Genomic DNA, 13,774 nt, shown 5'->3' on the forward strand with positions numbered 1-13,774 from the left:
ATTGGCTGAATGGCAGGAGGCAAAGAGCGGGAATAAAGGGATCTTTTTCCAATTGGCTGCCAGTGACTAGTGGATTCCACAGGGGTCAATGTTGGGATTGCTTCTTTTTAAGTTGCATGTCAACGATTGTCAGAATTGATGGCTTTGTGTTCAAGTTTGCTGACAATACGAAGATGAGTAGAGGGGCAGGTTGTGCTGAGGAAACAGAGAGGCTGCAGAATGAATTAGACAGAAGTGGCAGACGGAATATAAGTGTACTGTCGTGCACTTTGGTAGAAGGAATAAAAGCGTAGACTGTTTTCTAAATGGAGAGAAAATTTAAAAATCCAAAGTGCAAAGGGACTTGGGAGTCTCGTGCAGGATTCCCTGAAGGTTAACTTGCAGGTTGACTCTGTGGTAAGGAAGGAAAATACAATACTAGCATTTGTTTCGAGAGGACTAGAATATAAAAGCAAGGATGTAATGCTGAGGCTTTATAAAACAGTGGTGAGGCCTCACTTGGAGTATTGTGAGCAGTTTTGGGCCCCTTATCCAAGAAAGAATGTGCTGAAATTGGAAAGGGATCGAAGGAGGCTCACGAGAATGATTCCAGGAATGAGAGAGTTATTGGAATTTAGAAGAATGAGAGGGGATCTCATTGAAACCTATCAAATGTTGAAAAGCCCAGATAGAGTGGAGGTGGAGAGGATGTTTCCTAAAGTGGGCAATTCTAGGACCAGAGAGCACAGCCTCAGGGTAGAGGTCTATCCAGTTAGAATGGAGATGAGGAGGAATTTGTTTAGCCAGACAGTGGTAAATTAGTGGAATTTATTGCCACAGCTAGCTGTGAATATCAGGTCGTTTGGTGCAATTAAGGCAAAGGTTGATAGATTCTTGATTAGTCAGGGCGTGAAAGGTTACGTGGAAAAGGCAAGAGAATAGGATTGAGAAAGAAAATGGATTAGCTATGAAGAAATAGCAGAGTGGCTCAATGGGCCAAATGGCCTAATTCTGCTCCTATATGAAATAAATAATGATGAGGGGTATAGATGGAGTAAATGCAAGCAGGCTTTTTACACTGAGGTTGGGTGAGATGAGAACTAGAGGTCATAGGTTAAGGGTGAAAGGCAAAATATTTGCTGGGAACCTTACCTGTGGGGAACCTATTCACTCAGGAGTTGGTGAGAGCTGCCAGAGGGAACGGCCGATTGAAACATTTACAAGAAGTTTGGAGAAGTGTGTGGATGTGAGGGATTATGGTCAGGGTGAGGGTCAATGGGACTAGGCAGAAGGACAGTTTGGCATGAACTAGATGGGCCAAGTGGCCTGGTTCTGATCCTATAGCACTGTAGAACTGTTGTAGTAGAGGAATGAAAAATATACCTATCAACAGGTTTAACTGACAGAAAAACAATGAAAAGTAACAAAAAGTATATCTATCAGAAAACACCAAAAATATAAACATCAGAAAAACACTGCAAGCAGATATTGACTGATGGTCAAAGGGTTAAAATGTGGAAAAGCAGAACCTGGACAACATTCAAAGATTTATGGTTCAAGAATTGGAATCGCAGCGTAAACGAGGAACTGTGAGAGAGGAAGCTCTGTGGATCAGAATAAAGTTTTTTTTTACATATAATTGAGAAATGTACAACACCTTAGGTAATCAATAGAATAGTAACTGTACAGTTGCTGAAATGCTTCATGTTGATAAGAAATTATGAAACCCATACTCTCAATAAATCTGTGTAACAATGAAATAAGACGCTAAAAAAGGACAAAAACGGGAAAAAAAGAGCCTGTTTATTTGGCAAACAATCTTATCACTCAACTTTGATAAGCAATACATTGGAGTGGACATTATACCCTGGCTTAGACAGAGAACACAGATTTTGGTGAAGAACCTAAGCACTCAATTTTGATAAGAAGCACTTTGGAGTGGACATTATACCCTGGTTTTGACAGAGAGCACAGGTCTTTTAAAAAAATTATTGTTTTAATATTCTTAGTTTCTGCTGAATCAGGCAGAAAGGATCTCCTGAGGAAGTGCAAACAGAGACACCCCACCCTATGCCCTTTCACCTGACCCCAGCTGACACTCTAGGTGACAGTGAAACGCCAGCTCCTGAGTTCTAAGGCACGACAACTGGTGACAGCGTGGAGCAACAGAAACCAGGCAGTGAGAACCACATAGCAAAAGTCTAAATTAATAACCTTCACATGTGGTTTACGTTGCCGCTTCCTGATCTGGCTTTAGGAAACCTGGTGGACGGAAACAGCAAACGGAGAAAAAACAATTTGATAATAATTTTAAAAATCCGTCCAACAGTATTAAATTCCATTTGCCCAAGTTATTTTCCTGAGTGTCAGTCGAGAGTTGGTTAGCAGCAAGCACTAAAACAGGCCGATGGCATCAGGTGGAGGTTAGCCCAAACATCGCAGATAAAGGGGCAGGCTGTGGGTCTGGTGTACGGTTCAGGCTTCTTTGAGTTTCAGTCATAATCACAGGACTTTCTTCATCTCTCAGGAACACTGGAAGCTCTCGGACAATAATTAGGGTGAGAGTTCAGCCCTTGGGGAAGGTTGGAGAAGAGAAGATGCTCAATATCTCTGCTCCCACAGAGGCCCAGCAACCAGCATCACGCGCAAAGGCCGCTGCTCAGCTATTGTTAGTTAGCGGCTGTGGTGGATTCACCCCTCCGCACAATTGCCCCAAGGACTGAGAGTTCTGCAGTCAGAAAACCTCATGCACTGCTGGAGAGGGCTTCGTCACTCTAGGATGCCCACCAGAGACCGACTGACCACACACACACACACACACACACACACACACAAGCTTTCACCGTCCAACACCAAACGTTCGACGGTGAAAGCTACCACATTCAGTCTCCTCCCTTTCCAACAAGCACAGAGTTTTGACAGCAGAAATCAGCAGGGCAGACGGGCCAATCCTGACCACTGCCCACAACCTTGACTGGGTGCTGATGTCATCTGCAATCCCAACCATCCCACCCGGCTAACTCGAGCACAGACCAGGAACCTGTGGGTTTGCCTGGGTTAGGGAGCAGAGTCAGCAAGAATTTATTACCTTCAACCAGATTAGATGTCAGGCTAATTCTCCATAGATCACATTTCATTCTGCTTTGAATACAGATTCATTTTGCATACAATGTCTTTTCATCATCTTCCATTCATAACATATTGCTACTATAAATAATTCTGTGTTTACATTCCAGAAGTTTCTATCAGTCATCTTTAAGTTCAGGGAATTGATTGCTTGACCTGCTTTCACTGAGAATCCATTCAGAAGTTTCCTCAAGTAGACACTACATGCCATCAGCTGGGCTCGTGGGCTGTCACCGTGGTACACTCACTCTGATTTCAATGCAAGTGGACCAGAGGACAGTTTCATCCTCACCAGCAGCACGTCAGGCAGTCTCCACCTCAGTGGCAGCAGCATCACTGAGCTCCTTCCGGGGATGCTGGTCTGCTCTGAGTGCATTCGAGACTGCCATGGGCTTGCACTCCTCCTCGACTTCGGGCGGGCTAGCGGGGGGCGGGGAGGAGCAGGACAGGGCGGAGGGGAGGCCAAAGAGGACGAGGCTGGCCAGCAGGAGGAAGATGCCAGCCACCACAAATGAGCCGGTGTAATTGCCAGTTGCGTCATAGATCCAGCCTGCAAGGAAGGGGACAGGAATCTAAGTCAAAGTTTGGGCAGCCCAGTAGAGTAACAGTTAGCAAAACACTTTTTTGTACAATTTGTATTCTATATATATTTTTTTTTGCGTGGTTGTACTTTACTGATATCCTATACGTGCTTGCTATCTTGTATGGGCGAGGACGAGGCCTCCAGCTGTGGTGTTGCCTGTTAACAGCTGCCAGGAGAGAAGCGTCAGAGCTGCTGCACACCACTGTGGGCAGTGTGGCTGGAGTCGGTGCTGCTCTTCACCCCCACCCCCCAAGTATTCGCTTAGCAGAAGCCAAGCTGTATTCTGCTCAACCGCAGATTACTGCAGCATACATAACTGGTCTATTTCTTTCCCGTGGCTGTATCTTACTCATATGTTTATGTGCTTGCTATCTTGTGTGTGCTATGTGTGCTTTGTGCTGTGTGTGATTGTTGGTATTACGTTTTGCACTTTATCCCCAAGAGTAACGCCCTCTTGTTTGGCTGTATTCATGGGTATTCCAATATGTTTGACTATCAATTAAACTTGAATTGAATTGACGCAAACACGAGGAAATCTGCAGATGCTAGAGTTTCAAGCAACACACATAAAAATTGCTGGTGAACGCAGCAGGCCAGGCAGCAGCTGTAGGAAGAGGTACAGTCGACGTTTCGGGCTGAGACCCTTCGTCAGGACTAATTGAAAGAAGAGCTAGTAAGAGATTTGAAAGTGGGAAGGGGAGGGGGAGATCTGAAATGATAGAAGACAGGAGGGGGAGGGATGGAGCCAAGAGCTGGACAGGTGATTGGGAAAAGGGATACGAGAGGATCATGGGAAGGAGGCCCAAGAAGAAAGACAAGGGGGAGGGAGGAAAACCCAGAGGATGGGCAAGGAGTATAGTGAGAGGGACAGAGGGAGAAAAAGGAGAGAGGGAAAAAAAATATATACATATATAATAATAAATAAATAATGGATGGGGTATGAAGGGGAGGTGGGGCATTAACGGAAGTTAGAGAAGTCAATGTTCATGCCATCAGGTTGGAGGCTACCCAGACAGAATATAATTGAAGTGAATTCTTTTGCATATTGATTGATTGACAGTATTTATACATAGTTTTTCATAAATTCTATTGCATTTACTTATTTGCCTTTAAGTGCCTGTAAGGAAATAAATCTCAAGGTTTGTAGATGACGACGTGTACATACATTCATAATAAATGTAGTTTGGCTTTACAACCCTAAAGAACACTGCTCAGTATCCTCCGCTGTCTATAAGGAGATTCTCCCTCTGACACTGTGACTTCTCACTGGCTGCTCCGGTTTGGAGGTAGGATTGGAGTCAGTGAGTTGTGGGCATGCTATGTTGGTGTCAACGCGTGGCGAAACTTGTGGGCTGCCCTCAGCATATCCTCACACTGTGTTGGTCATTGGCGCAATGTGCTGCCAGAACCACCAAATCAGACCCTTCAGCCAACACATTAAACCGAGCACCACGACTCCGAGGTGAAGGGAAAGACCATCAGGACAATTGTAAGGAGGGTCAAAGTTCCCTCCAGCGCTCTGGGCCTTTGTTCATCAGTCAGCAATATCAGATAGTCCGCTCTCTGCAAACACCGCCCCCCCCCACCCCAAGGGCATCACATCTAAAAGCTATGTCCACAACCCCACTGCCACAAATACTGCAGACTCAAACTCGTGTTCAAGAAAGGCCTGGATCCTCACTTAGGCAGGGTGGGATCAGGAGCGGACAATAACTGCATACCGCAGCAACCGACACACTCTGCAAGTCCCTATAAACACCAACCCACTCCGCACCACAAACACCGACACACTCAGCAGGATCTCACTGTAAACGCCGACACACTCCCCGGGACCCCCATCGTAGACACCGACGCGCTCCCCGGGACTCCGCCCCCCACAGACACCGACACGCCCCCCCTGGGACCCCGCCCCACCGCAGACACTGACACGCCCCCCCCCCCCCCCGGGATCCCCACCGCAGACACCGACACACACCCCGGGAACCCCTGTAAGTATACACTCCCCAGGGACCCATTGTTAATACTGACACATCCCATAAAGTGTCAGCACGTTTCTGGCGATGTATGTACATCAAAATACAGTGAAATGGGTTATTTTGTGTCAACAACGAACACAGTCACCATGGTGACTGGTGACACAGTGGTGTCAAGAAAACAACCTCTCCCTCAATGTCACAAAAACAATGGAGCTGGTTGTGGACTACAGAAGTAATGGAGATGGGCTAACCCCTATTGACATCAATGGATCTGGGCTGAGAGGGTGAACAACTTTAAATTCCTCAGCATACACATCACCAAGGACCGCACATGGTCTGTACACACCGACTGACTGGTGAAAAAGGTACAACTGCACCTCTTTTACCTCAGATGGTTGAAGAAGTTGGGGATGGGCCCCCAGATCCTAAGGAGTTTCTACAGGGACATGATTGAAAGCATCCTGACTGGCTGCATCACTGCCTGGTATGGGAACTGTACCTCCCTTAATCGCAGGGCTCTGCAGAGAGTGGTGCGGACAGCCCAGCGCACCTGTGGATGTGAGCTTCCAACTATTCAGGACATTTACAGAGACAGGTGTGTAAAAAGGGCCTGAAGGATCATTGGGGACCCGAGTCACCCCAACCACAAACTGTTCCAGCTGCTACTATCTGGGAAACGTTACCGCAGCATAAAAGCCAGGACCAACGGGCTCCGGGACAGCTTCTTCCACCAGGCCATCAGACTGATTAATGCACACTGATACAAGTGTATTTCTATATTATATTGACTGTCCTGTTGTACATAATATTTATTACAAATTGCCCAGATAGACAGAAACATCACGTAAAGAATTTTATTCCTCATGTATGTGAAGGATGCAGTTAATAAGGTCAACTCAGTTCAGACTGAGGATGCGCTGGGGGCAGCTCTGGCACCAAAACAGCATGCCCACAAGTCACTAACCCTAACCTGTATGTCTTTGGACTGTGGGAGGAAACCAGAGCACCCAGAGGAAACCCACATGGTAACAGGGAAAACATACAAACTCCTCACCGACAGCGATGGGAATTGATCCCAGACCAGGGGCACAGTAAATCACTGTGCTAATCGCTAAGCTACTGTGACAGCTGGCTTAACCGATTCCCGAGAAGAATATAGAACACTGGGGCTTAATCATTAAACATTTTCTGATTGTCCTGGTAAGGTAGGTAGCAGGAGGCTCATTTCTCAGGCCCAACGATTTGGAAAAGGGTATCCCAACACAGGCCAGGCACCCATTTCCAGGAGGTTGCAACTCTACACACCAAATCTGATCACTGAGACTACCACTAGAGGTCATGAGTTAAGGGTAAATAATGAAAAGTTTAAGGGGAAAATGAGAGGAAATGTCTTCACTCAGAGGGTGGTGAGTGTGGAACAAGCCAGTGCAAGTGGTGCATGCAAGCTCGATCTCAACATTAAAGTGAAGTTTGGATAGGTACATGGATGGTGGGGGTCTGAAGGACGACGGTCCCCATGCAGACCAATGGGAATGGGCGGTTTTAAAGGGTTCGGCACAGACAAGATGTGCTGTATTTCTTCTACAACTCAACGAGGGGAAACTACCAAGAATCTGTTTCATTTAGCTGGAAACTCTTGGTCCCGATGCCAGGGGTCAGCTGTGGGACAGGCTGGAGGAGATTCCCTCTGCAAGTTGTGAACATAGAACAGTACATGCCCTAGGACCCACAATGTTGTGCCAAACTTTAACCTACTCCAAGAACAATCTAACTCTTCCCTCCCACACAGCCCTCCATATTCCTATATATGGCACATCCACTCTACCTTCACCAATTCTTTTTCGGCACTTCCTCAAAGAATTCAATCACATCCTACCCCTCTCAAAGCCATGCTGACTATCCCCCAATCAGACTATGCTTCTCCAAATGCTCGTAAATCCTGTTTCTAAGTATCCTCTCCAATAGCCCACCACTGACATAAGACTCATCAGTCCTTCAAAGCTTTAGGTTACAGAGCCTCAGTAGCTGAGGCATGCAGATTATCAGGCATTGAGAGAATTTGCAACTCGTTCCACACTCTCAGCACCCTCTGAGTGAAGAAATTTCCTCTCATGTTCCCCTTAAACTCTTCATTATTATTCACCTTTAACTCATGGGTAAGGGGGAGGACGATCCATAATCAGACCAACAGGCCAGTCAAGGGCGAGAGGCTGGGCAGTCTCCTACTGCTGAGGTCTTGAGCACGCTTAAAACACTGCTGGGTCAGGATGGCGTCAAAGGGAACGTGTTGGTAAGGTAACGTGCAAACCAATGTCGTAGAGCAAATCCAGGTGAAATTGGACTGAAGTCAAAATTGCCCATAGGCCCTCTTGTTTGTGGTATACCAGCTGACGTATGAAAAAGAAGGTTGGGGGGGCAGTGGTGTTCTGGGACCCCTGCTCTTTGTGATTTTTATAAATGACTTAGATAAGGAATTGGAATGAGTAAGTTTGTAGGTATCATGAGGTTGGTGGTGTTGTGGATAGTGTAGAAGGTTACAACGGGACGTTGATAGGACACAGAGCTGGCTGAGAAGTGGAAGATGGAGTTCAATCCAAAAAAGTATGAAATGATTCACTTTGGAAGGTCAGGCTTGAAGGCAGAGCACAGTGAACACTAAAGTTAGTGGCACTGTGGACTATGAAGATTGTCAAAGAATACAGTTACAGATATAGATCAGTTACAGATAGGGGCAGAGAAATGGCAGATAAAGTTTAACTCGAGCAAATGATAAGAGAAATTTCTTTAAACAGATGGCAGTGAACCTGTGGAATTCATAGCTACAGATGGCTGTGGAAGACAAATCATTGGGTATGTTTTAAACAGACACTTTAAATTGATGAAAGAAAAAATGGCGGTCAACAGTGCATGACATTCATGAGTTACATCAAGGGATGGACTGAAAAAAGTTTTGGAGAGCTTATTAGAACTTCAGATGGAAGACCATGATTGCCTACATCATCGGACATGACACACAATAAGGGTAACAATGACTTTAAATATACGCTATCTCAAGATAGATACTTGATTAGTAAGGACATCAAAGGTTACGGGGAAGATGGCAGGAGAACTGGGGTGGGGATTGTGAGGAAAAATAAATCAGCCATGATTGAATGGTGGAGCAGAATTGATGCACCAAATGGCCAGATGCTGTTTCTATATCTTAAGGTCTAAGTGTGAGGTGTTGGCTTTTGAGAAAAAAGGGAGAAGTAGACAGTACAGGACTGTTGGGTACATTGATGTACAGAGGGTTCTTGGGGTCCAAGTTCATAGCTCCCCAAATGTGATCACTCAAAGTGGGTAGAGTGGTCAAGAATGCGTATGGTATACTTGCCATCATTGGTCAGGGCTCTGAGTACAAGAGTCACAAAGCGTAGTGAATTCAGCCCAGTGGATCACAGGTGAAAGCGTCCCAACCATTGAGCACATCTATATGAAACAACGTCGTAGAAAAGCAGCATCCGTCATCAAAGATCCTCACCACCCAGGCCATGTTCGTTTCTTGCTGCTGACACCAGGTAGAAGCACAGTTACTACCTTCAACCCTTAGGCTCTTGAGCAAAAGAGGATAATTGCACTCATCTACTGAGATGTTCCATCAACCAATGATCTCATTTTAAGGACTTACTTTATGTTCTCATTATTTATTGCTATCTATTTACACTTGCTTTGCAGTGTGTTGTTTTCTGCACGCTGGCTTATCTTTCATTGATCCTGTTATAGTTACTATTCTATAGATTGCTGAGTTTGCCAGCAGGAAAATGAATTTCAGGGTTGTACGTGGAGACACATATGCAGCTCTGATAATACATTTACTTTGGCTAGGCCACACCTGTGCGATTCTGGAAGGAAGGATGTTGAGGCCTTGGAAGAGGTTCACCGGGATGCTCCCTGGATTAGAGGGCCTGTGCAATAACAAGAGGTTGGACAAACTTGGGTTGTCTCTTCTGGAACAGCAGAGACTGAGGGGAGACCCAAGTGAATTTATAAGATCATGAGAGGCAGATTCAGGGCCAACGGCCAGAAACCTTTCGCTGAGGATTTAAGGTGAGAGGGAGTGTGGAGGTAAGATCCTGTTTTGCAGAGCACTGTGGGTCCTGGGAGCAGATATGATAGAGGAATTTAAGATGCTGTTGGACTCCTCTCTCCGCGGTGCTGAGGCTGCGACACTGTTCTGACTGTTATGCGCTTTGTGTGGATTTTCCCCACTGTGTAATGAACTGCGACTGAAGCTATGGGTCTACTCTGGCCGCTCCAGATCTATGGACTCCAGGTCTGGCTGCTCCAGGTCTATGGACTCAACTTGGTTCTAAATGCTGTTGCTTGCCTTACTGTTTGCACGAGTTGTGTTTCTCCCCCCCCCCCCCCCCCTGCGTATTGGGTGTTGTGTTCTTTCAGGTTTCTTGCTTTGTGGCTACCTGTAAGCAAACAAATCTCAAGGTTGTATAATCTATCCACTCTTTGCTAATAAGTGTACTTTGAACTGGACACATGGATATATACGGAATATGGATTGTGCAAAGAGATTTAGTTTAATTTGTCCTCATGTACAACATAGACTATGGGACGAAGGGACCTGTTGCTGTGCTGACTGATCTGTATCACAAGTATCCAGAGAAGGATCAGAATGAATGAATGGTTGAATTTCTACAGCTGGGGCAGGGAGACCACTCAGCCCCACAATCCCAGAACCATGCTAGCACGACCAGCAACCCAGGTTCAATTCCTGTCACCGTCCGTAAGGAGTGGGTACGTTCTTCCCAGTGACTGCGTGGGCAAAGACGTACAGGTTAGAGATAGTAAGTTTTGGGCGTGCGATGTTGGTGATTCAAGGAGGTTAAAAAGAACGATCCCAAGGAGGAAAGGGTTATGGAATGAGGAGTGTTTGATGACCCTGGGACTGCACTCACTGAGTTTAGAAGAATGAGGGGGATCTCACTGAAACCTATCAAATATTGAAGGGCCTAGTCACTGAGAGGTGTATTTAAAGCAAAGCTTGATGGGTTCTTCATTAGTAAGGACATCAAAGGTCACGGAGAGAAGGCAGGCAAATGGGGTTGAGAGGGTTAATAAATCAGCCATGATCGAATGAGAAGACTAGATGGGCCAAATGGCCTAATTCTGCTGCTACGTCTAAAGGGGCCAAAAGGTTGCTGACACTTGCCTTCCATACATCCTTGGACTGTGTTGGTCAATGACGCAAGCTTCGATGTACCTGTGAATAAGCTAATCATCGAGAACTGTCAACTGGCTACTTTGTACCTTAAATCATTTACCCTGAGGAGGTCCCTTTGCCCAATCAACCCCTCCCCTCCCCGACCCACGGTAGGAAGGAGACCCAGAGCCGTTACCTGATATGGGGGCTCCCAGCAGTCCCCCCACGCTCTCCAGCATCTGCAGCAGCCCCAGCGCTCCATAGATCCTGCCGATTCCGACGATCTCGGGCAGCAGGGAGAACACCACGGGCGTCAGAGCCCCCGAGAAGAACCCGTAGGCAATACCGATCAGCATCAGCAGGACGTAGGTGCGACCAAAGGGGATGACAATCAGGCTGACACCCGTCAGCGAGGTCCACAGGGCCAGGATGTGGACCAGACGCATGCTACGGCGGTCAGCAAACCAGCCGCTGAGGAGGCGGCCAACCAGGTCAGATACGGCCGTGGCAGACATCAGGAACGCCGCCTGGTACTCGCTGAAGCCAATCGAGCGTGTGTGGGCCACCAGGTGGAAGTAAGGCACGAAGTAGCCGGTGTTGATGAGGGTGATAACCAGCACGAAGGTGAGGAAGGGCACATGCTGGAAGAGGGTCAGGTCCAGCAGGTCAGTGATGGTCTGGCAGAAGGCGGGGCAGTGGGACAGACTGGCTCCTGGCCTCTGCAACAATGCCAGGTCCTCCTTCAGCGTGAGGGGCCTGATGAGAGCCCCGCACGCCAGCAGGTTGAGCATCATTCCGGCGATGATCAGCAGCGCCCCCTGCCAGCCGTACTCGTCCAGCAGGTACTGGAAGAGCGGGGAGAAGGCAAAGGAGGAAATCCCCACACCGGTGAAGGCCAGTCCCATGGCCAGAGTCCGCCGCTTGGTGAAGTAGCGGCTGATCGCTGCGATGGAAGGGGTGAAGACCAAAGCCCATCCGAATCCTGCCACACAATGGGAGACAGCATGTTAACCCACGGGCAAAACACCGTACGGAGCCAGCCCTAGGACAGGAAGGATTTGGGTGCTCTGGAAAGGGTAACGAGCAGATCTCCCCGGATTAGAGAGCATGTCTTATGAGGAAAGGTTGAGTGAGCTAGGGCTTTTCTCTTTGGAGAGAAGGAGGATGAGAACTTGATGGAGGTGTACATGATAATAGGTATCGATAGGGTGGATAGTCAGAGACTTTTTTCCCCTAGGGCAGAAATAGTGTATACAAGGGGTATAATCTTAAAGTGACTGGTGGAAAGAAAAGGTGGGGGGACGGGGTGAATGTCAGACGTAGGTTTTTTTTTTAAAACACCAAGAATGGTGATATGCATTGCCAGGGGTGGAGGTAGAAGCAGACACGAGGATTTTTTTTCTCAAGACTCTTAGAGAGACAAGTATGAATGAAAAATGGAGGGCTATGTAGGAGGGAAGGGTTAGATGATTGTTGAGTGGGTTAAGGTGTCAGCACAACACTGGGTGCTGAAGGGCCTTTACTGTATTGTAGTGTTCTGTGTTAATACCGTCCGGAGTTGGTGAGCAAGTGTGCAGCGGGCAGGAAGGAGCGAGATGGCAGCCCACTGTGGCTCTGTGGGTGACACATGGATTTGAATGATGTGAGAAGCTGGGAGGCGATAAGTAGTCTACAGTCCTCTCCTGGCACATTTCTGATTAAGGGTCTCAACCGAAGCCTCAACTGTTCATTCCCCTCCACAGATGCTGCCTGACCTGCTGAGTTCCTCCAGCATTTTGTGTGTGTTATTTTACCATCAATGTCACTTGGCCATTTCTGGGAGTCTGCAGTGCAGGTTGGCCAATGCTTTCCACAATTACAACATTTAAAGGTGTTTAGTGGGTTACAAAGTGCTTTGGAATTGTCAGAAGAGGAATGAACCATACAGAGAGCATGTGGGATGTAAAATCAGCCACACTGGTGTCGGCAGTATAAAGATTAGGAATCAAGAGGAAATACGAGAAGACACGGCTAAGGTAAGACGTCGATCCCATAAAGGACAAAGTGAATCCGTGGAATTCATTGCCACTGACAGCTGTAGAGGCCAAGTCATTGAGTACACTTAGAGCAGAGCTTGATAGGTTTTTGAATAGTACAGGCACCACAGGTTACGGAGGGAAGGCAAAGGAAATGGAGAGGATAATTTGGACTCGATTAACACTGGTCAGAGCACATTGGGAGAATTGTGAGCAGCTTTGGACCCCGTAACTACCAGAGGTGGGTGGGAGGGTGGACACACGTCTCTACCAAAGGAAGTGCAAAGAGCTCCTTGCCTTCACCAGCCTGCAGGTTACCCTCGGGCAAGACATAGCACCTGCTTAGCCCCCTCTTCACCCCCCTCGATCAGCGTCACGTGAAGCCTTGGGTGCAGGTGGTAGATGGTCATATGAGCGGCTAGTACATATCACGAGCCCCGGTTATGCGTTCACTGATGCCAAGCAGATTAATGGCTGGGGCCACACACCTAGTAAAGACACTGCCCAGAAGGCAGCAATGGCAAACTACTTCTGTAGAACTACTTGCCAAGAACAATCATGGTCATGGAATGACCACGATCACCCACATCATACAACAACATGAATGAATCTAAGGAAGGATGTGCTGGTATGAGAGGGTCAAGAACAGGTTTACGAGAATCATCCTGGGAATGATAGAGTTAACGTACGAGGAGCATTTGATGGCTCTGGACCAGATTCTCAAAAACATCGACACCCAGGAACTTGAAATTGATCACTCTTTCCACTTCCTTATGAGGACTACTGTGTGCTCCCTCATCTCATCCTTTCTGAAGTCCAAAGGTTACAGGGAGAAGGTGTGAGAATGGCATTGAGAGGGATAAAAAATCAGCCATGATGGAATGGCAGAGCAACCTCGATG

General features: G+C 47.1%; 1 protein-coding gene across 17 annotated transcripts in view; it reads right to left on the minus strand.

Moving 5' to 3' along the window:
- slc16a13 (solute carrier family 16 member 13) overlaps positions 1–13,774 on the minus strand; it is a 135,099-nt gene that overhangs the window by 46,765 nt on the left and 74,560 nt on the right. For 13 of the 17 annotated variants that reach the window (XM_072258463.1, XM_072258465.1, XM_072258461.1 and 10 more), the window contains 2 exons: positions 11,055–11,840; positions 1,522–3,655 (listed from right to left, as the gene is read on the minus strand). In XM_072258463.1, the coding sequence (XP_072114564.1) occupies positions 3,408–3,655; positions 11,055–11,840 (1,034 nt within the window). In that variant the 3' untranslated portion in view covers positions 1,522–3,407. Of the gene's footprint in view, positions 1–1,520; positions 3,656–9,037; positions 9,212–11,054; positions 11,841–13,774 lie in introns of those variants that run through there. The other 4 variants (XR_011886049.1, XR_011886048.1, XM_072258469.1 and 1 more) reach the window with 4 other exon arrangements.

Source organism: Mobula birostris, chromosome 5 (assembly GCF_030028105.1).
Source record: "Mobula birostris isolate sMobBir1 chromosome 5, sMobBir1.hap1, whole genome shotgun sequence".
NCBI classification, from domain to species: domain Eukaryota; kingdom Metazoa; phylum Chordata; class Chondrichthyes; order Myliobatiformes; family Myliobatidae; genus Mobula; species Mobula birostris.